The sequence below is a fragment of the Myotis lucifugus genome, unplaced genomic scaffold (genome assembly GCF_000147115.1).
Source record: "Myotis lucifugus unplaced genomic scaffold, Myoluc2.0 scaffold_97, whole genome shotgun sequence".
In the NCBI taxonomy this organism is placed as follows: Eukaryota; Metazoa; Chordata; class Mammalia; order Chiroptera; family Vespertilionidae; genus Myotis; species Myotis lucifugus.
Genome location: NW_005871145.1, coordinates 1222621 through 1243793, shown reverse-complemented (window position 1 = coordinate 1243793; position 21173 = coordinate 1222621). Strand labels below are relative to the sequence as shown.

Here is a 21173-nt window from a genome sequence, read left to right as displayed (position 1 = left end):
GCACAACTCTCCAAGGGCACCCCTCGGGAAGGAATTAGATGTGGTGGCAGCCTCTCCTGTGAGACAGCAGACGCAGCAGCCAGCCCCGGCCTCCATGTTACTGCTCTACTCGAGACTCCAGCAAGCACCGCTCCTCTGCACCTCCAGCTCCTCAGAGGACTCTTGGGCCCAGCTGGGCGGATCAGACTGGGTGGATAGTATCTGAAGAGTGAGGAGCGCAGTCCCTGATTCAGGTGGACGCTGAAGGGCAGTGATCACTCAGTCCCCTGCCTGGATCACTCCCATCACACACCAAGTTGGGTTCCCTCACATGCTCGATATCACTGTGTAGAACCAAAAGACTGACTGCTTCCTTCTTAAACACAACTATTTTTCACTGGCTCCTCTAAGTATTTTTCTAGATAATTTGTGAAAATGCCTGCCTCCACTTAATTTTGTTATTAAAATATATTTATACTATCAATAATTACTTATTTTATTTTATAATTAATTACTCATTACTTTATATATATTTAATATAAATATAAATGTATCCTTTACAAGTTATATCTATAATATAAACATTAAATATATGTATACACATTTAACAGTATATAGCATGTTATCTAAATGTGTATATTTAAATATACAATATATATACATAGCCATATATATGGCTAAAATTTATTACTTCCAATGCCCCAGTCATTATTCTAAATACTTCACACATATTAACTCATTTTATCTTTACAACAGCCCTATGATTATCCCCATTTTACAATGAGGAAGCTAATGCAGTGAAATGACATGTTCAGGGTCACACATCAAGTGGCTCACCTGGAGTGCAAACCTGTCATTAGACCAGTCTATACTTGTAAACACTGTGAGACTCCCTCTGCTGGTAGAGGTTGTGTCGGTCTGCTGCCTTTACTCTGATGTGCCAGGCATCTTGATGCTAAGAGCATTTTTTATTTGCACACAGTAGGTGTCAACAAAATCTTTTAATATACACACACACATACACACACACACGCACAGTCACATTCCAGTGTGACAAATACCCATTCTTCAACTGGGAGAGAGCCAGGCTTCAGGCTCCCGGAGACTCTCTAGAGACAGCCTAGGCCTGACAGTCTTCACAGATGACACCCCACAGGGGCACTTTAATTAGACAAGTGGGAAGGGACAGGGTGCACCTCGGGGTGGATCCTGTGGGGCCTCATGCAGGCCCAGAGCTCTGCTGCATCCTCTTCATCAGCTCTTCATCCTGCATAGACAACTCTGTCAGCTTTTTGCCCATCCGCTCATGGATGTCCAGGTACTTGGAGACACACCGGTCCAGGCATACAGACTCGCCCTTGGACAGTTCTGCTTCCTTGTAGTGGGGAGGCACGCACTTTCGGTGGCAGGCACTTGTCATTCTGGGAGGAAGGGAGGGCAAGGTCAGGTCAGCAGCACCTTGTGGCATACAGGGAACTCTCAACCATTCCTGACGTGCTTAACTGATTCACCTCTGAGGCAGGCAGTATAAATCCTCAGTTTACACCTCAACTATTATGGAAGGTCCTTGAGAATAGGAACCTTACCTGAGCCCACGTTTATAACTAATTAAATAGAAACCATTAGTTGAGTACTGGCTATGTTCCAGGCATCATGCTAAGTGCTTGACATGACTTTTATGGTAACTCTATAGTTACACAGGATAAATATCCCCATTTTACAGATGAAGAAAATAAGGTACAGAGAGCCTCAGGACCACATACAGCTGAGATATTAACCCAGGTAGTCTGACTTCACAGCCTACATTTAAAAATTGTTCTAACATATATCCTCCAACACAAACCAACCAGTAAGCAGAGGATACCAGAGAGCTCAAGCTAATAAAAATAGCAGACATATGTTGACTGCTTACTATGTATTGGCTTGATGCTAAGAGCTTGTCATACATTTTAACATTTAATACATTTTTTAAAGATTTGTTTTTATTAATTTTTGGAGGGGAAGGGAGAGCGAAACATCAGTCAGCTGCTGACTCCTGAAAGTCCCCTGCTGCGGATGGAGCCCACAAGCTGGGCACGTACCCTGACCAGGAATCGAATTGGCAACTTTTCAGTACACGGGATGATGCCCAAGCAACTGAGCCACATTAGCCAGGGCAACATTTAATATTTATAATGTCTCTATGAGGTAGGTAGTAGTATTGCCTCCATTTGATAGACGGGGAAACCACTGGTCAAATAGTCCAAGTAATCTGTCCAAGACCATACCAGTGGTAATTGATAGAGCTATGAATTGTTCCCAAATTTGCCAAAGTACTGGACCTCACATTGCTACTGACCAGCTGTGGACCCTGAGAAAGTTATTTAAACTCTAGAAGCTTCCTTGTTCTCACAGTAAAATTAACCCAGTGGATTATTTTTTGTTTCTTTATTTATTGATTTTAGAGAGGAAGGGAGACATGTATATAGAGAAACATCAATTTATTATTCCACCTATTTATGCATTCATTGGTTGATTCTTGCATGTGCCCTGACCGGATATCAAACCCACCTGCAACCTTCGAGTATCAGGACGGCCCACTTAACCAACTGAGCTACCTGGCCAGGGCCACCCAGTGGATTATTTTGAAGATTAAAAAAGATAATGCATGTAAAATGTTTAGCAACTGCCTGAGGTAGAGTAAGAGTTTAAGCAATGTTAAGTAAGTGGGATATGTTCTATTTTTCAAAAGGCAAATACTTTCAACTGTTCTTGGAACCTAACCAGAGACTGAACTGGACCTTCTCTCCTGCTCAGCTCCTTCATCGCCAATCCATCCCAGCCTAAATGCCCAACTCCTTCTAGTGACCCTATACTATACTGAGTCTGCATTGGCCTTTAACCATGGGGGGTGGAGGTGGGTGCCCCCCTAAATTGAGCAAAGCATTTTTCATAAGTCATCCACCTCTACACTCAGCAAGAGCAACCTAGGATCCTTCCCTAAGACAGAGTCGGCTCTTACCTGTTGTACATATCCGCCATCATTTCTACCTCCAGCTCCGCCGCCAGCTGCTGGGCCCTGAGCGGATCCATCTCAGCCCTGCACGGTGATCTCCTTCCTACCTTCTAGTCCTGGGAAAAGACATCACCGTCAGCACCCACCTCTCCCGTTCACTTTCCCATCCCCGGAGTTAAAGGTGCAGAGTCATCATAGGGCATCAGACCGGCAGGGGCCACTGACCTGAGTTCAACCATCCCATTTCACAGATGTGGAAACTGAGGCCCGGGAGGGGAACACTGCCTAGCCCAAGGTCACACAGCACGTCACTAGCGGGGCTGGACATTGAGTCCCCGGGCCCGACGCTCAGGGCTTCTAGGTCACCTCTCCCCAGGAGACCGAGACACGGGGAGGGAACTCTCTAAACCGCAGGCCTGACACTCCGCGGCCCTAGGAATTGGATCCTCCGCGGAACAACGTGCCCGGGCCCGGCCCCGGCGCAGGGGCTGCACCTCTGAAGTGGCGGCGACATCACCAGTGTCACCCTTAGGTCAGACGTCACTCAACACAGCCTGGAGCCGGTCACAAAGCCCCCGGTGCCCCCAACTTCAGGCAAACACTAGAAACTTACCAAGAACCCAAGTGGGCAAAGGTGGAAACACGTGGGCCACTTCCGGGCGGAAGTCCCGCCCCCTTCGGGTCCGGACTTGCTCTTGGAATGAAGTACCAACGAGGCGGCGCTAGGAAACCGGCTCCGGCTGAAGGCGAAGGCGGCTTGCAAGTGCTAGAGAGGACACCCAAATACCATAGAGGCTTGGGCGGAGTGCAGAGCGCCGGCAGCCTGGAGGTCAAGTCCCTGGCGTTGTCAAGGGAGAGGCTTGGGTTTATTGGTTCTCTAGGAAGGGGCGGGACTACGGCGCTCAGGGAACCTCGTCTCCGGTCCTCCGAGAGCCGACACCTGAGCACAAATCAGGCGCGTGGGGGGAAGGACGCCCCAAACAGCGGTTCTCAGTTGGTGCTGCACGTTAAGGTCACCTGGGACGCTTTAAAAAATCCTGATGCCCAAGGCGCCTCTCTACCAATTATACCAGAGACTCTGGGAGTAGAGCCCAGATACTAGCAGTAAACTTTTAAATTCCCAGGTGAGTTAGATGTGCATTAATGTGCATTAGATGACGAGAAGAAATTACTATCATTTTGAGGGTGTAAAATGGCACTGTAGAAAAAAGACGTAGATAAAAGTAGATGAGGAAAGTATGGCTTGATGTGAATAATGGTTAAATCCTGGTGATAGGTATTTGGAAGTTCAATATACTGTGCTCTCCACTGTATGTTTTAAATTGGCCATAATAAAGTCTAAAACTTAAAAAACAAGAAAACACCAATGATTTCTTTTTACTGAGCATCTGCCTTGGACTAACTGCTGTAATTACATTGTTTTGTTTATTTTTCTTTTTGTAATGATTTTTTTTAAAGTTGACTTTGAAATAATTATGGATTTGCAGGAAGTTTCATAAATTGTACATAAATTCCTTTGTGCAACCAAGTTTGGGAACGAGTGCTTCAAGAAACTTTGTGTGAATACAGCTGCGTGCCTACAGGTCACTAACCTTTCTCTGGGATTACACAGATAAGGGAGACATAGTTCCTGCTTGCAGAAAGACAAGACATATACTAGTATACTTGTGTTTTATTCAACTTCTGTTAGACTCACTGGGCCATAAAGAGGTGAATAGGAGCTATTTTGACTGCCACTAGAGTTAACCTAGTGTGTTTAGTCATGGGAGAAGGAGAGTGAACTCTATCTTTCAAGACTTAATTGTTTCCACTGCTCCCCCACACCCCCAACAACAACAGCAAAACCCCAAACACCTCAATTCCTTGATTTTTCAAGGGATTTCCCAGTAAAAGAAATTTAGGAGATACGAGTTAGTAATGCAAGGGTACACTTCCCATTGGAGAAGGGGGGCTGAACACTTTGTATGGTTGGTCACCAAATGCTTCCTTAATTGTCCAAGAAAGTCCAGATTTTCAACACTATGCCTTCTGCTCTAAGGACACGTCTTTATCAAACCCTGTGCCCTGACATTTTAAAATATCTTTTTATTGATTTCAGAGAGGAAGTGAGAGGGAGAGAGAGAGAAACATCAATGATGAGAAAGAATCATGGATGGGCTGCCTCCTGCACGCCCCCTACTGGGGATCAAGCCTGCAACTCCTGGCATGTGCCCTTGACCTGAATCAAACCTGGGACCCTTCAGTCTGAAGGTCGATGCCCTATCCACTGAGCAAAACCAGCTAGGGTGCTCTGATGTTTTAAAGTTGAGGTATAACATTGGTACAGTAAAGTGTGTAAAATACACGAATCTTAAGCTTAATTTTAAAATATACATTCTCCTATAACTACCACTCCGATCAAGATACATATTTCCAGCAACCTAAAAAATTATCTCATGTTCCTTCCCAGTCAATACCTCCTCTCCTGCAGTTAATCACTATTCTGATTTCTATCACTATCAGTTTTGCCTATTATTGAACTAAATGTAAATGGAATTATGCATTATTTCTGTTTTTAGCTCAATGTAGTGTCTATAAGATTACATCCATATTGTTGTGTGTATGTTATTCATTCTTTTTATTACTGTCTAGCATTTGATTGTATGAATAAGCCACAATTCATTTATCCATCCATTCATTGATGGACTTTGAGGTGGTTTCCAGTTTGGGGCTATTACGACTAATGCCTCCATAAATATTATTGTCCATATGTTTTAGTAGACATATGTTGCCCTAGTTTTTGCTTTTGGAAATATAGTCAACATATTATGGAATATTAAGAAATTGTATGGGAAAAGGAGATGGGTTCTTATAAGAGATCTATTTTCTAGATGGGGTTTTTATTAGGGTGGGATGAACGGTTAAATACTGTATGATTCCCTTTATTTTTTAATATATTTTTATTAATTTCAGAGAGGAAGGGAGAAGGGGAGGGAGAGAGAGAGAGAGAGAGAGAGAGAGAGAGAGAGAGATCAGCGATGAGAGAGAATCATTGATTGGCTGCCTCCTCATACCCCACACTGGGGATCGAGCTTGCAATTTGGAATTGAACCAGTGATGTCCTGGTTCATAGGTCGACCACTGAGCACGCCAACCGGGCTGTATGATTCCCTTTAAATAACATTCTCAAAACAACAAAATTATAGAAACGGAGAAGAGATTGATGGTTGCCCGGGGTTAGCGTTGGTTTGGGGGGAGGCGGGAGGTGTGCCTATAAAGGACAAAGGGGATCTTTGTGGTGATGGACAGGTTCTGTGTCCCATTTGTGGAGGTGGTTACACAAATCTACAGATATGGTAAGGTGTCATAGAACTATGCACACCATTGTGCCAATGTCAGTTTCCTGGCTTTGATATTGCATATAGTTATGTAAGATTTAACCTTTAGTGGAAGCTAGGTGAAGAGTAGACAAGAGTACTATTTATGCAACTTCCTGTAAACCTATAACTATTTCAAAATAAAAACGTTTTCAAAATCATTACAAAAAGAAAGCAAACAAAAAAGATAATGTCATTAAAGCACCTAGTTCATGACAGATGCTCAATAAAAAGAAATCATTATATTTTTTAAAAATTTTTAGACTTTTATTAAGACAAATCTAAAATAGAGGGGGTAAATGGTGATGGAAAAAATGAAATAAAATAACAACAAATAAATATTTAATTTAAAAATAAAACATACAGAAAATTGGAGAGCACAGTATATTGAACTTCCATATACCCATCACTGGGATTTAACAATTATTAACATTTAATCACATTTTCTTAATCTATTTTTATCTGTAACAAATAAAGTCTTTTTTCCACAGTGCCCTTAAAACTATAGTAATTTCTTAATGTCATCTAATGCATATATTCAATCTCCCCCAATTTTTCAAGAATGGCTTTTTACAGTGACAAAAACATGAGATCTACTCTCTTAACAAATTTTCAAGTGCACAAAACAGTATCGTTAACTATATGCTCAACGTTGAACAGATCTTATGTAGATCTTATTCATCTTGAATAGCCGAAACTTTATACCGTCGAACAGCAACTCCACATTTTCCCCTTGCTCTAATACCTGGGAAATCATTGTTCTTATTGATGATTATGTTATTGTTACTATCTACTATGAGACTGTGTCTTTTCCTTGCTAGACTTACTAGTATACAGTTGGAAATTTGAAGGCCTATAAGTAGGAATCTCAAATTGTCCCTGTTAAGATTTGTCTTGTAAAAGACAGTTTCTATAGCCCCAGGCTTCCAAGGTCTCTGGAATCCAGATACCTCATCCAAAACTGCTGACCTCTGTCCGCACGCTGAAGCTCTAGCCCCTCACTCTACCCTGGGGTATTACCCCTTCCCAGCCTCCCAAAGGGGAGTTGGGTATTTGTTACTCGCCATGATCAGTACCGTCCTCTTGGATGGGACCTCAGCCTTGAGGAAGGGATGCAAGGTTGTCACCCAGGATCTCCCCACATGGGCCCTGACCACTCATGAGAGGAGTGGAGAGTACAAAGACAGCCTAGTTGAACTCCCCTGAAATGAGCAGAAGACAAGAGAATACGCATGTCAAGGGCTTGAACAGACTGGTCATTCGATGAGCTTGAAGAGCAAGACAGCGCAGTCTTAGTCCCTGTTACCCACTGGCACCATTCCTCACCACCCCTCACCTCCACTGCTGACAATCTGGTCCACATCACCAACCACCATCTTGCATTACTGTAGCAGTCTCCTCGCTGGTTTGCCCGCTTGGTTCATGCTTCCCCTTCAGGCTATTCTCAAAACAGCAGCCAGAGGGATCTTGTCAAAAACTAATGTTAGATCGTGTCACTTCACAACCTAAGATACACCAATGGCTTCCAATCAGAGAGTAAAAGCCCAAGTCCTTACAATGGCCTCTAGGGCCCCATGTGATTCAGCCCCCCACTGCCTTTATCTCCTACCAGCTCCATCCCTCTGCCCAGCCTTGCTGGCCTCCTTCCGATGAACCAAACACCAAGCACACCCTTGCCTGTCCCTTGCTGTGCCCTCTGCCTGGGTTGTTTTCTCCCAAATAGCTGCATGCCTCCCCCTCCCACCTCCTTCAGGTGTTAACTCCAATATCACCGTCTCAGTGATGCCTTCCTGGATCACTCTACCCCCCACCCCCCAAAATAAAACACCTCCTTTTCTCTGCTACCTTTCCCCCTGTAGAACCTATCACCAACTAATATAACATATTCTATATTTTTATTTTCTTACTATCTCTCCACACTAAAGTGTGAGCTCTATGATCTAGTTTTGCCCATTTTTTGTTGTGTTCACTGCTGTGTCTCCAGCACATACAAGGAGTTCAAAAACCATTTGATCAATGAATACATGAAACTGTCTAAGAGAAGTTTTAATGAGTGATTCAGTGATCTTATATTTTGCTGTTTTCGATACCTAATGATGGTAGGGCTAGAAGAGAAATGAGTTTTAAGTTTAAAAAAGGACAGCAGGCTAGAGAGAAATATGAAAAAGCTCACCAATCTTGGGCAGGTAAACTGTGGATCTCAATACTGGAGACTGCCAACAACCATCAATATTGAACTGTTCAACATGGGTACCCAAACCTCGCTTTCAGATCATCCCAAGCACAGGCCCCCAAGTTCCAATTCCAAATTTCTATTAAGTAATTAACTCATGCGTTCAATATATTGAGCACCTCATATGAACCAGGCAATTTGCTAGTTCCTGGGCATACAGCCATGAGCAGAGTACATACAGTCCCTGCCTCATAGAGCTTAGAGTCTAATGAGAGAGTCAGATAATAAGGTAAATTTGGATCCCAATAAATAGTAGGAAGACAATAAAACAGGCTGAAATAATGGAATGGAACTGAAGGTCACAGAGCCCTCTCCGAGGAAATGAAATGAGAGCTGAGAGCAGAAGAATGAGAAGGAGCTAGTCTTGCAAAGAGCAAAAGCAAAAAGGTTACAATCCTGCGTGTGGCAAGGAATCGATTTATTTAAGGAACAGGAAGGAGGTCAGTGTGGCTGAAGTGGTGGGGGCCGGGAGTGGGGGCTGGGGGAGCCACTAGCTTCCTAAGTTGTGTGCGTGGGCGGGAGGGAGGGCAGGGGTGGGGGGAAGGGGGAATGCACATTTTCCAAAAAGTCGTGCCTCTCATAGGACATATTGAGAAGGTAAAGATGTGTTTGGTTTTTCTGAGCAAAATCTAGATTCAGTACAAAAACGTGTCCAGAGCCTACTGTGTACCAGTCACTTCACTCAAAACAGAGCTCAGTTTTGTGTTTCTAAACTCTAAGCCCAGGGTCTCCCTGGCCCATCAATCTTCTCCTCTTTGCCCCTCCCCGCTCCAAATCTCTGTCCAGTGTGAGCCAGGGGACTCCCAAGACACCCCAGTATAGTCCGGACAGCAGCTGTCCCACTCTCTCCCTCCTGAGCCCACCCTCCAGCAGCTGCTTTTGTCTGAGGAAGAGTAAAAGGAACTATTTAAAGACACAAGGTGGGGGGCGGGGCAAGGGAGGCCTAGCCTGGGCTCTGGATGAACAGGGGAGGCCAGAGGGCTGGGGACCATCCAAATGGGCCTGCAGATGGTTTTCCAGGTCTCCAGGGCCGGGCAAGTACATTGGGAAGAAAGATGACCAGAGAATGCATGCTGCTGGGGTCAGGGCAGGAGGCGCGCCCTATGATTGAAAGGTGCCACCTGTCAGATCTTCCTGGGAAATCTGAGCCTCCCAGGTCAGGGGAAAGTGTTGTACCAACAGGGCGGTAAACAATGCTCTTCGGAGGCCCAAGGCTCTTGAAATGGGGGTGGGGTGGGGTGGGGTGGAAGGAGGGTGGAAGGTGGAGGGGGCAGGGACAGAAGCACTGGGGGCTAGAGGCCTCTGGCAGCCAGGAGTGAGGCTGCTCAGCTAGAAGAAGGAGACAGCTCCCAAGGCCCTGTGCAGAGGCCCCCCAGGTAAGAGAAGCCCTCGGCTCCTTTCTCAGGGGCCCCCCTTTATCTGCCAACCCCTCTCCCACATTCCAAGGGCGGGAGCCTCTAAGCAGGGCCCCAGAGTTGGAGAAACCCAGGCTTCTTTTGAGATGCCAGAGCTCAGGGACTCAGCCTCTGGGGTGCTGGGCAACCTGAGGTCACCTACAGAGCAGCCTGCAGGAGGCCACCCACGGGAGGCCTGCTGGGCAGAGGGGCTCCCTGGTTCAGCTGGGCAGGGCGGCAGACTCTCCAAGCAGCTAGGAGTGGCCTCAGGACCACCGGAAGGCAGATGGGGTGATGGAGGGTCTGACGGTGTCAGCAGAACCATCAAATGTCATCAACACTATTTGAGGCTTGGAACTGGGGCTCCTGGGTTCTTTTCCTTCGGGTCTGCCAAGAGCAACAGGAAGGGGAGAGGAGCTATCTGCAGTGCAGGCATGCTACGAAGGCTTCCTGGGGAAGGAAGGAGGAAAGAAAGTAGAGAGGAAGGACGGAAAGAGAGAGCTCAACGCCTCAGCCATGTCTGACTGTCCTCCCCCATCAGTGAGAGGCCCTGCACTCTGGGCTGGAGCCTTTGAAGGACACATGGGCTGAGCACCTGGTGGGAGCAGCATCTTTGACTCAGGCTCCAGCTAGTTGTCAAGAGACCTGGGTTCTAGGTACGGGTTGGCCATTTAATTGTCCTATGACTTTAATCAAGGGACTTCACCTGCCCCAGCTTCAAATTCCTAATGTGTACAATGGGGCCAATCCCGCCTGTTCCCAAGAGTTAGAAGGGGGAACCAGCAAGGTAAAGCAGGGTGTTATGTGAGCTGTAAGCTGCTCTAGAGTTGTTCATGTTCTGAGTTTCTTCACTCTTATCTATTTATGACAAGCCTGGAGGGTGGAAAGCAGAGGTGATAAACACACAGCATGGCTGAGGTGTGTGTGTGTGTGTGTGTGTGTGTGTGTGTGTGTGTGTGTGTGTACACCTGTCCTTCGCCTCTGCCACCCTAAGGGTGTAGCATGTAAATGAAGGGAAAGATGGTTGCAGCACTTTGCTATGTCTTAGCCAATTACTATCACACTTTGAGGTCTAAAAAGGGCTGGTTATCAACTGACTGGCCTTCAGTTCTCTTTGCCTTGTCTCACCAACTAAGTGCCCTCATGGCCGGGTCAGGGCCTTAATCTGGTACATGGCTGGGAGGAGGCCAACCTACACAGTACCAGCTGATGTGTGCTGAGCGTGCCTTCCCCAGCACGCAGGCTTCAAAGTACTTTCTATGCAGTGGTGTCCTTAACCCTCCACCATCCCTATGCAACGAGACCTATTTTTACCTCCAAAAATCAAAACACCAGGAGGGCAGGTAGCTTGCTCAAGGTCACACAATTAGTACACAGTGGGAGCTGGGATCCCATCATAGGAAGACTTTGGAGTCACAAATCTTTTTTTTTTTTTTAAATATATTTTATTGATTTTTTTACAGAGAGGAAGGGAGAGGGATAGAGAGCTAGAAACATCGATGAGAGAGAAACATCGATCAGCTGCCTCCTGCACGCCCCCCACTGGGGATGTGCCCGCAACCAAGGCACATGCCCTTGACCGGAATCGAACCCGGGACCCTTGAGTCCGCAGGCCGACGCTCTATCCACTGAGCCAAACCGGTTCCGGCTGGAGTCACAAATCTTGACCACCACTCCATACCACCTTCCAAGCAACAGAGCAGGGCAGTAAGGGGTGGTGCGGGTCATTCAGACCAGGGTGGGCCATACTTCTGCTAAGCATGGCATTGCTCAAGGAGGTGGTAGTGGTGCCTCAGGAAAAGCAGCAAAAAATAAAAGAAAAAAGCCATGGTCAAAGAGGCTTGGGGAGCCCTAGCTGGTTTGGCTTAGTGGATAGAGCATCAGCCTGTGGACTGGAGGGTCCCAGGTTCGATTCCGGTCAAGGGCACATGCCCAGGTTGTGGGCTCGATCCCCAGTGTGGGGCATATAGGAGGCAGCTGATCAAGGATTCTCTTTCATTGTTGATGTTTCTATCTCTCTCTCTCTCTCCCTCTTCCTTCCTGTCTGAAATCAATAAAAATATATATCTTTAAAAAAAAAAGAGGTTGGGGGGAAAGTTAGTTAAATAAAGCTAAGGCAAGTTAAGGTTTCTTTACTATGGGGTATCTAAGTGTTCATGAAGTTGCATATTTTAAAAGGGTAAAGATTAGGTTCTGGAACAACCTTAGCCAGAGACTAAACCCCTCAGCCCTTATTAATGTCTTAGGAGACCCTAATTTCCCACAGAACACAGTTTGGGAAAACTGACCTAGACCCATCATGTCATTATTGGCAGAAACGGGGGCCCAGAGAGGCAAAGGGACTTGCCCAGGTCTCAGAGTGAGTGACTGGGAGATGGGGGTCAAGGCCAGCTCCATGTGCATTCCATGTCTCGGCTCACTTGTCCCCTCTAACACATGCTGGAGCAGCTGAACCATGAAGGGCTCTGGTGGGAGGGGCAGAACTAGAACAGTGTGAACACCTTTGCCAATTCCACCTGCTTCCTAGGAAACGGCGGGGCACAAGTCCAGGGACCCCAGGACCCTGGTCTGGGGCAGTAAGACCCAGGAACAGAGCCCTGGCCCCCCTCTGCCTGTCCTGCCTCTGTCCCAATTACCCAGGTGCCCTGGGAACCATCACCCAGAACGATGGCACTGCGGAGGGCAGGAGGTATTTTTAGTCAGTGACAGGAGTGTCTACTTTTCTTACTGGCTGAGTCATGCCCTGAACACTATTTGGGGGTTGTTTTCTTTGTAAACAGACCCCTGAGAAGGGCAGGGTGATGAAGGAGGGGGCCCCAAACCCCCCATCCACCTGTTATTGTAGATCCTAGAGTACATACAGTACTTGAATAGGAAACCCCAAGTTGAGGTGTCATAACCTCCCTCCCCTCACCAAGCCCAGGCAGTTGGAGGATCACATTTCCCTGCAGAGGTTCGAGAGCGCTGTTTCTATTCTTCACCAAAGGAAACTCTTCCATGCCCAGGCTCAACTTTTCCGAGGACCAGAGGCTGGCAGAGCTAGCAGAGGCTGAGATCAGTGGACTCAGGGATCCCCAAACTTCAGGCACTCTTACACCACCTCCCTGATTTAGTTCTATCTGTACCACCTGCTTTCCTGAATGTCTTCCTCTGAACTAACTTATTTGTAAATTCAATAAATGTGTGTGTTTTTTAAGAAACGTTATATCACTACCAGAGGCCTGGTGCACGAATTTGTGCACAGGTGGGGTCTGGCTGGCCCGCCCCCTGATGGGGGCCCATTGGGCTGGGCCAGTGGGGGGGGGGAGGGGCTGCGGGCGGTTTGCTAGGCGGCCCCTCCCCCGATAGGGGTGTTGAGGGCCAATTGGGGGCCAGGCTGGTGCGGGTGGGGGTCTGGTTAGGGCCTGGATCAGGCTAATTGACTGCCACAGTGCGCGTCATAGCCACTGGTCATTCTGGTTGTTTCACCATTTCGTTCGCTGGACTTTTATATATATAAATTGAAAACGGAAGCAGTGGAGACAAAACAGTATTATTAAACCCTATCTAACTGCTCCTTTCTGCTTTGGGCTCTGCGCCTGAGGCTTACTACCATCACTGTTCCAGAATGCTAGTGTGGAATTGTAACCACCCAAGCATCGTCCTGTGCACCAAAAGGTTGCGAGTTCGATGCCCAGTCAGGGCACATACCTGGGTTGCAGGTTCTATACCTGGTTGGGATATGTACAGAAGGCAACCAATCAATGTTTCTCTCTCACATCGATTTATCTCTTTCCTCTCTCTCTTTTTCTCTCTCTCTCTCCATTCCTTCTCTAAGTATGTCCTCAAGTGAGGATTAAAAAAAAAGAGGCAAAGATCATTGGAAAGGCATTATGTGACCTAATATTCTTTTGTTGTTGTTAATCCTCACCTGAGGATATTTTTTCCATTGACTTTTAGAGTGAAAAGGGGGAGGGAGAGGAAGAGAGAGAAGAAAAAAACATCGATGTGTGAGAGAGACACATAGATTGGTTGCCTCCCCACATACCCTGCAACCCAGGGATGTATCCTTGACAGGAATCGAACCTGTGACACTTCGGTGCACTGGGTGATTCTCTAACCGCTGAGCAACACTGGCCAGGGCATGACCTACTGTTCTTTAAAGCCCAAGCCACAATCTGCAAAGGTCGGTGGACACCACCCAACATTAAGTCAGCGCAGCCCACTCCCACCTCTCGGGAAGCAGCACTCTGTCCCTTCATTTCACCCCAGGGAAGTGGATTCTCTGGTCTCATGTCTAAGTAGGGGGCACCCAGGACTGAAGCCCAGGCCTCCAGACTCCTGGCCAGCGCTGTCTGCAGGCAGGCTTTCACCTCATGCAGGATGGGCCTGACCAGGCCTGCTTGTCTTCTCTTCCCAGAGATGGAGCAGAAGGAAGGGACGCCCTCTGAGGATGGGACCACTGACTCCCCAGGGACCCCAGGGACGCCGGGAGGTGACAACTCTGCAGGGGAGGAGGCCAAAGGCACCAGCACCGCCACAGAGGGGCCTCCGGAGGGGGCAGGAAAGCAGGAAAGAGCTCCAGCTGAGGGAGGTGCTTCGCCAGAATTCCAGGGGGAAGCCAATGGGTTGGATGAGGTCAAGGTGGAGTCCAAAGTGGAGGCTGAACTTCCAAAGGAGGACGGTGGGAAGGAAGAGACCAAAGAGGCTCCTCAGGAGATGACGGGTGGGAAAGGAGAGACCAACTCTGAACCCAAGGAGGCCGAGGGAAAGCAGGGGACAGTGTTGGCCACTGAGAAGCAGAAGGCTGAGGGGAAAGCGGCCGAGCCCGAATCCAGGGAGAAAGCTGACGTGGAGGACCCGGCCAAGGCTGAGCTGGAGCAGGGCGCTGCGGAGCAGGAGGCCGGGTCCGGGTCCAGGGAGGCTGATGGGGAGCAGGAGGCCACGGCAGCCTCTCGGGAGGAGACCGCCAAGACGGAGGAGCCCAAGGCTGAAGCCCAGGCAAAAGCCAGTGCCCCAGAGGCCACATCAGACTCTGAGAAGAAGGCTGCTCTGGCAGATGAGGCCCAGGCTAAGCCACAGGAGAGTGACACGAGGGAGGAGGAGGTGAGTGAGGCAGAGGAGAGGAGGGAGGGGGCCCCACAATGTTCAGGAGTCCCCTGCCCCCAGGGAAGCAAGACCCCTGTGCTTTATTTCCTGGGGAAAGTCTAGTCTTCCTCCCATGGATATCAAGAGCCCGGGGTGGGGGCTGCTGCGCCGTGTCCCAGGCTGCCTTGCAGCTCTTTCTGCAGGCCTCACAAAGCCCTGGGCAAGCGCTTGTGTGACTGTGAGCTCACCCAGACCGTGTTGGTTCCAGGAGTCAGGCGGTCCCCATGAAGAGCAGGATCAGGGTGTGGAGAGAGCGTCGGAGGAAGGGGCAGGGGTGAGTCCCAGCTCCCCCGAGGAATGGCCCGAGAGCCCCACGGAGGAGGGTCAAGGCCTCAGCCCAGGTGAGTGAGAGCCAGGAGCCCACAGGCTGCTGCAGGGGCTCTCCTGGGGGGCGTGCAGGGAGCGGTCATGGTGGACTCACCTCCCTCCCCTGCTCCTTTCCTGCAGATGGGTTGGGCCCAGACACCGCAGCTTCCGGAGAGACCAGTCCCTCCGGCAGGTAATGCCCAACCCCGGGGCCTGGCTCCAAATCCCTCTAACTCCTCCCCTCACCTGGGCCTGGGCCTCCCCAGCACCTGGCCTTGAGAATTTCAGGATTCCTGTTATTCTGCCCCTTTCCCAGGGCAGAGCCCAGGAAGCTGAAGGAGCCAGGGCTTGGAGCCCAGGGAGCATCAGCACAGCTACCCGCCTCCCGGCCCCCCTCCATCACTGGCCTCTCAGCATCCCTGGCAGGTCTTATTGAGGCCCTCATCTTGCCGCTCAGCATGTTTCCACGGTGCCAAGCAGCTTATATAGAGCATGAGCAGAAAGCCCGAGTTTGGACAACGACTCTGCCACTTACCAGCTGTGTGACCTCGGCCATGTCACTTCGCCTCTTCTCATCTGTGAAGTGGGTGCAGTAACTGTGCCTCCCTCGTAGGATCAGTGTGAGGCTTAAATGGTATCATGTGTACAAAGCACTGAGCACAGTGCCTGGTGCCCAGTGGGTGCGGGAGAAAATGAGAGCCTTACTGCCCAACTTTAGTCATGAGAAGACTCTTCCTTTGTTTTGACCTGAGATCCACCTCTGTGTTACTGCCTTAGAGGAAGACAACTGAATACTCACTGAGCTCGCAGGTAGCTGCGTGGCAGGCTCTAAACTCCCCTTCTTACTCAAGCCTCAGGGCCATCTTGTCAGGCAGGTGTGTGCTTGCCCCCATTTTACAGATGAGGAAGCTGGGGCTCAGAGAAGTAACATGAACAGTGCCAAGATCACACAGCAAATAAGAGGCAAAGCCAGGACTCAAACTCAGGTCAGACCTCAGACTTGCCCTAGTTCTGCCCTCACATACCGCCAGACCACACACTCCCCAAGTTGGACGGAGCCTCACTATTCCTTCCAGCCCCTCCCAGTGCCGGGCACAGGAAATGGGTGCCAAGAGTGGGTGCCCCAACTGTCCATGCCCCTTTGGACTGCAGGGACACCCCCCCACTCCCAGCCTGCTCCCACCCCTTCCCTGTACCCTGTACTGACTGGTCCCCGCCCCTCTTACTGGTCTCTGAACTTTTCTGCGTAGTGAGTCTTCACCCAGCGAGGTGCCCCAGAGTCCCACGGAGCCCCCTCCCTCCCAGGAGAAGAAGAAAGAGAAGGCACCAGAACGCAGGGTGGCAGCCCCTGCCCGGCCCCGGGGGGCCCGGGCGCAGAACCGCAAAGCCATCGTGGACAAGTTTGGAGGGTAGGATGCAGGCGAGAAATGGCTGGGCTGGGCTTTCCCAGGATGTGGGTTGGTAGGATGGAGGCCTCAGGGGGTGGGAACAGCCCAGGCCAAGGTGGGAAGGTTGACCCGGGGCTGGGGCTCCTCCCTGATGGCGCTCTCGGTGGCCTCCCACCTCTCTGGCCTGGCCTTCTCCATGCCTCCGCTCACAGGGCAGCCTCGGGCCCCACGGCCCTGTTCCGGAACACGAAGGCAGCCGGGGCGGCCATCGGCAGCGTCAAGAACATGCTCTTGGAGTGGTGCAGGGCCATGACGAGAAACTACGAGGTGGGCAAGGGCGGGGCGGGGCGGGACCCTTCCCCAGGGCGGCAGGTCTGCGTGGTGCAGAGCCCAGGGGTGGGAGGCTCACGGAGGCCGCCCCTGCCCACCGCCCGCAGCACGTGGACATTCAGAACTTCTCGTCAAGCTGGAGCAGCGGCATGGCCTTCTGCGCCCTCATCCACAAGTTCTTCCCCGATGCCTTTGACTACGCCGAGCTGGACCCCACCAAGCGCCGGCACAACTTCACCTTGGCCTTCTCCACCGCAGAGTAAGCCACAGCCAGGACCGCAGAGGCTCCTGCCGATGCCTAAGGCCAGTGCTACACCCACAGGGGTGGGGTCACCAGAAACTGGTTCAGGACAGAGCAGCGGGCAAAATCCCTGCTTGCCCTGTAGCTTATAGTCAGAGGGAGAGAGATCATCAACACAGGCATACGAAATAGCATGCCCCGGGGGAATAGGTGCCGTAAAGACAGCACCAGCAGGGGGAGGGGTAGAGATAGAGGAGTGGGGGTCGGCCTGCTGTTCCAGACAGGGCGGTTCAAGGACTTGGGGTCAGATTCTTGTTGGCTGTGTAATCTTGGACAGGCTCCTTTACCTCTCCGAGCCTCATATTCCGATCTTTAAAATGGGCACGAGGTATCCTCTTCTCCAGGGCTATAGTGAGAATTAATAATTGAGTGAAGTCCCTCTAACAGTACCTAACGCACAGAAGACACTTTTCAAGAGTCTTAGTGGCTGTTCCTGTATTGTAGTGAATGAGATCACAGCTGTTAGATAGGCTTCACTTTGGAACCGGGAGGCGGGTTTATTCCTGAGACTCAGAGAGCTGGGTGCCAGGAGTGGTGGTGGGATGGAGCCATGGGTGGTACTAGAAAGGCAGGAGGGGTGTGAGGAACAGAGTGGCCCAAGGAAGAACCTGGGAGCCAGATACCACTGCCGAGTGGGGGACAGGGAGGCACTCCCACCACCAAAGCACTACAGCCAGACATCTGTGCCCACCGAGGCCTGGACGCTTCCTGGTGCCTCAGGACTCCCCAGGAGCTCACGCCAGCAGCGCCTGCTTTCTCCTGTCCCAGGGAGAGGCTTCCGAGCCACCTGGCAGAGACAGGACTGTGCAGAGGGCGTGGCCAGTGAGGGCAACTCTGGGGGCACTTCTATAGCCCGGGACAGGGAAGAGGTCTGCAGATGTTAGCAGCACCTGGGTCTGGGAGCCTGAGCCCTCTGGTCATGTGCAGGCCTGGCCACCAGCCTGCAGGGAAGCCTGGGACAGCAGCCTCCCCCTCTCCGGGCCTGCGTGCTTTGGATATTGATCTGTGCTTTCAGATGGGTGTTTCCCCCAGCAGATTTCTCAAAATAGTAAGTGAATGCCCAACATATAAAACAAATTAAAGGGGAACCTTTTTGGTTGGGGGATTCCAGGAGCTTAATGCCCAACCTCCCTTCCCAAGATGGTCCCTGAAGCATGTCTGTAGGGCCTAGGGCACCCAGAGTGCCATTGGAAACCACCGACTTGAGGTCCGGAAGATTCCTTCCAGTTCCACATTATCCCGCCAAGGGAAGGGATGCGTGCCTGGGGAGAGGGGGGCTCAGGGCTCAGAAACACCTTTAAGGATGATGACAAGACACGTGGATGGAGAGGGGCTGTCTGCCAGGCATGCTAAGTGCTCTCCTTGGCTTATCCTGTTCCAGCCTCACAGCATCCCAGAGTGGGTACAAGTAGAGATGCTTCGTGACATCCCGGGGTGGGACAGGAGGGCTGTGGCAGAAATGGGACTGGAAAGTGAACTCCTAGCCAGGACTGAGGGCTCCAAGTGAGCGTCAGAAGGGAGCGCAGCTCCGCCCTGGCCTGGTGTCCCTGGCCTGTGGGGCATGAGGCATTGTCCTCCTCATGAGGCATTGCTGCCTCGCCTTGATTCCACATCAGGCAGAGCCACAGGAAGGCAGAAGGAGGCTCAGTAATGATGATGGGCTGACAGGAGGCATCAGATAGCACTGTGAAGGGGAGGATGAGGTAGGGACCATGGAGAATGGAGGATGAGGTGCCGAGTGTGAATCTTGCCTCCTTCCTCCTTAGCTCTGACACTCTCGGCAGCTGATTTAACCACCCTTATGGGTGAGAGTGAAGATTAAATGTGCCCTGCCAGGGCCATCACACCTTACCACCCTTAGAACTCTCCTCTGATTCCTGTGAAGTCCCGACAGAGGGGAGCAGCCAGTGCCGAAGCCCCCACTGGGCTCAGTCAGCTGTGCTGCTGGAGGAGCCTGGCCCCCAGCTCCTGTGTGGGGAGACCCACACCCAGAAGCCGAGGTCACTGCATCGGTTGCAGGGAGCCGGTCCCATTCTTCGAAATCCTCCCGTCTGCGCTCCTCCCCCGGCACCCAGGCCAGTCCGGCTTGGGTTTCGGCCCAGCTGTCTCAGCCCCAAGGGAGGCTTTCTGCTGGGACCCTGGTTTCTCCCACTGCCAGCACCCACGTGGTTTGGCAGGCTGGGGCTGCGGAGGCCCGGCTTCAGGGCACGGATGCCAGAGGCGTCAGGCCAGCCTGGGGTTGAATCCCAGCCATATCACTCACTTCAACCTTGGGCAAATCATCAAAATGCTCTGCGTGTCCAGTCCCTTTTCTGCTGGCTGAGGACGGAGGGGAGGTGTAAATGAGACAGTTCAAGGGGAAACACGTGATAAAGCGCCTGGCCCCTGGTAGCAAGGCCCCAACGGTGGTTAGCTCAGATTATCAGCCTTCGCAAAGCCAGGAGTGGCACGTCGCCCCAAAGAGCAGCTGGGAAGATAGAAAAAGAGGACTAACCTCCATGCAGTCCCTCACACACATCAAGCACACCTGCCTCAGGGCCTTTGCACATGCTATTCTACTGCCTGGAATCCTCGTCCAAGATATGGACATGATTTACTCTCCTTAAGAGACCTTCCCTGAGCACCCTTTTAAAAATACTGTCAACACAGGAACATTCCCTGCCTCCCTTTCTGGCCTTATTTTCTTCCACAGCACCTCTCACTACCGGATGAGCCATCTATTTCATGTGTTTGATTACTGTCTTCTGCCACGAGAATGTCAGTTAACATGAGAGCAGGGAAGTTTGGGTTTTGTTCAGTGCTGAACTCCCTCAGCAAATACACGGAGACGGAATAAAGATGGAGATGGCTCAGCTATAAGCCATCATTCTAGCTAGGACTGGGGTTCTGTCCTTGAAACTCTTCTGGAGGGGCTTGGCCTTCCAGAGGATAGATACGGGAGCATGTGGGAGGGGTGGGTTAATGCAGACCTGGAGACCAGAGGGTCCCATTCCACGTGAGGCCACAGTGCAATAAAAACGTGGGCTCTGGCATCAGACCAAGCTGAGTGTCAGTTTTGACTCCGTCAGGGCCTCAGCTTCATCTGTGCAATGGAATAGTTGGCCTAGATCCGTGGTCGGCAAACTCATTAGTCAACAGAGCCAAATATCAACAGTACAACGATTAAAATTTCTTTTGAGAGCCAAATTTTTTAAACTTAAACTATATAGATAGGTACATTGTTATTAACTTCATTAGGGTACTCCTAAGGCTTAGGAAGAGCCACACTCAAGGGGCCAAAGAGCCGCATGTGGTTCGCAAGCCACAGTTTGCCGACCACAGGCCTAGATGACTCCCACCTCCAACACACAATTCGTCCCTGCTGGGCTGCCCCCGCCCCTTCCCCTAGCTCCCATGCTCTTCACCTTGGCTCTGGTCCTCACCCCACCCCTCCTCTGCCTCTCAGGAAACTGGCCGACTGTGCCCAGCTGCTGGAGGTGGATGACATGGTGCGGCTGGCAGTGCCTGACTCCAAGTGCGTCTATACCTACATCCAGGAGCTGTATCGCTGCCTAGTGCAGAAGGGACTGGTGAAGACCAAGAAGAAATGAGGAGCTGACCGACCCTGTGGGCAGGGCGCCCAGCTGACCAGCCACAGCCCAAGGCTCCCTTCTGCTCAGAGACAAGAGAGCCGGGTTGGGCAAAGGCAGTGGTACCAGTCTTAACTGCATTAAAGGTACTTTTGTAAAATCCTGTCTGGCCCTCAGCGCTCCCTCCCTATCCCA

General features: G+C 50.5%; 2 protein-coding genes across 5 annotated transcripts; one reads left to right on the top strand and one right to left on the bottom strand.

Moving 5' to 3' along the window:
* Window positions 1-960: 960 nt before the first annotated feature.
* Window positions 961-3736, bottom strand: TIMM10 (translocase of inner mitochondrial membrane 10). Of its 3 annotated transcripts, none has more exons than XM_014458519.2 (3): window positions 3588-3736; window positions 2981-3090; window positions 961-1400 (listed from the first exon to the last, which is right to left on the bottom strand). In XM_014458519.2, the coding sequence occupies exons 2-3, from the start codon at window positions 3049-3051 to the stop codon at window positions 1199-1201; spliced, it is 273 nt and encodes a 90-aa protein (XP_014314005.1). In that variant the 5' UTR covers window positions 3052-3090; window positions 3588-3736; the 3' UTR covers window positions 961-1198. The 3 variants fall into 3 exon arrangements, with proteins under 3 accessions (XP_014314005.1, XP_014314006.1, XP_014314007.1); XM_014458520.2 differs by lacking the exon at window positions 3588-3736 and adding an exon at window positions 3469-3557; XM_014458521.2 differs by lacking the exon at window positions 3588-3736 and adding an exon at window positions 3200-3218.
* Window positions 3737-8895: 5159 nt separating this feature from the next.
* Window positions 8896-21138, top strand: SMTNL1 (smoothelin like 1). Of its 2 annotated transcripts, none has more exons than XM_014458516.2 (8): window positions 8896-9003; window positions 14357-15042; window positions 15293-15425; window positions 15532-15583; window positions 16641-16799; window positions 16991-17105; window positions 17216-17367; window positions 20855-21138. In XM_014458516.2, exons 2-8 carry the CDS (start codon window positions 14359-14361, stop codon window positions 20997-20999), a joined length of 1440 nt encoding a protein of 479 aa, XP_014314002.1. In that variant the 5' UTR covers window positions 8896-9003; window positions 14357-14358; the 3' UTR covers window positions 21000-21138. The 2 variants fall into 2 exon arrangements, with proteins under 2 accessions (XP_014314002.1, XP_014314000.1); XM_014458514.2 differs by lacking the exon at window positions 8896-9003 and adding an exon at window positions 9824-9939.
* The last annotated feature ends 35 nt before the right edge of the window (window positions 21139-21173 follow it).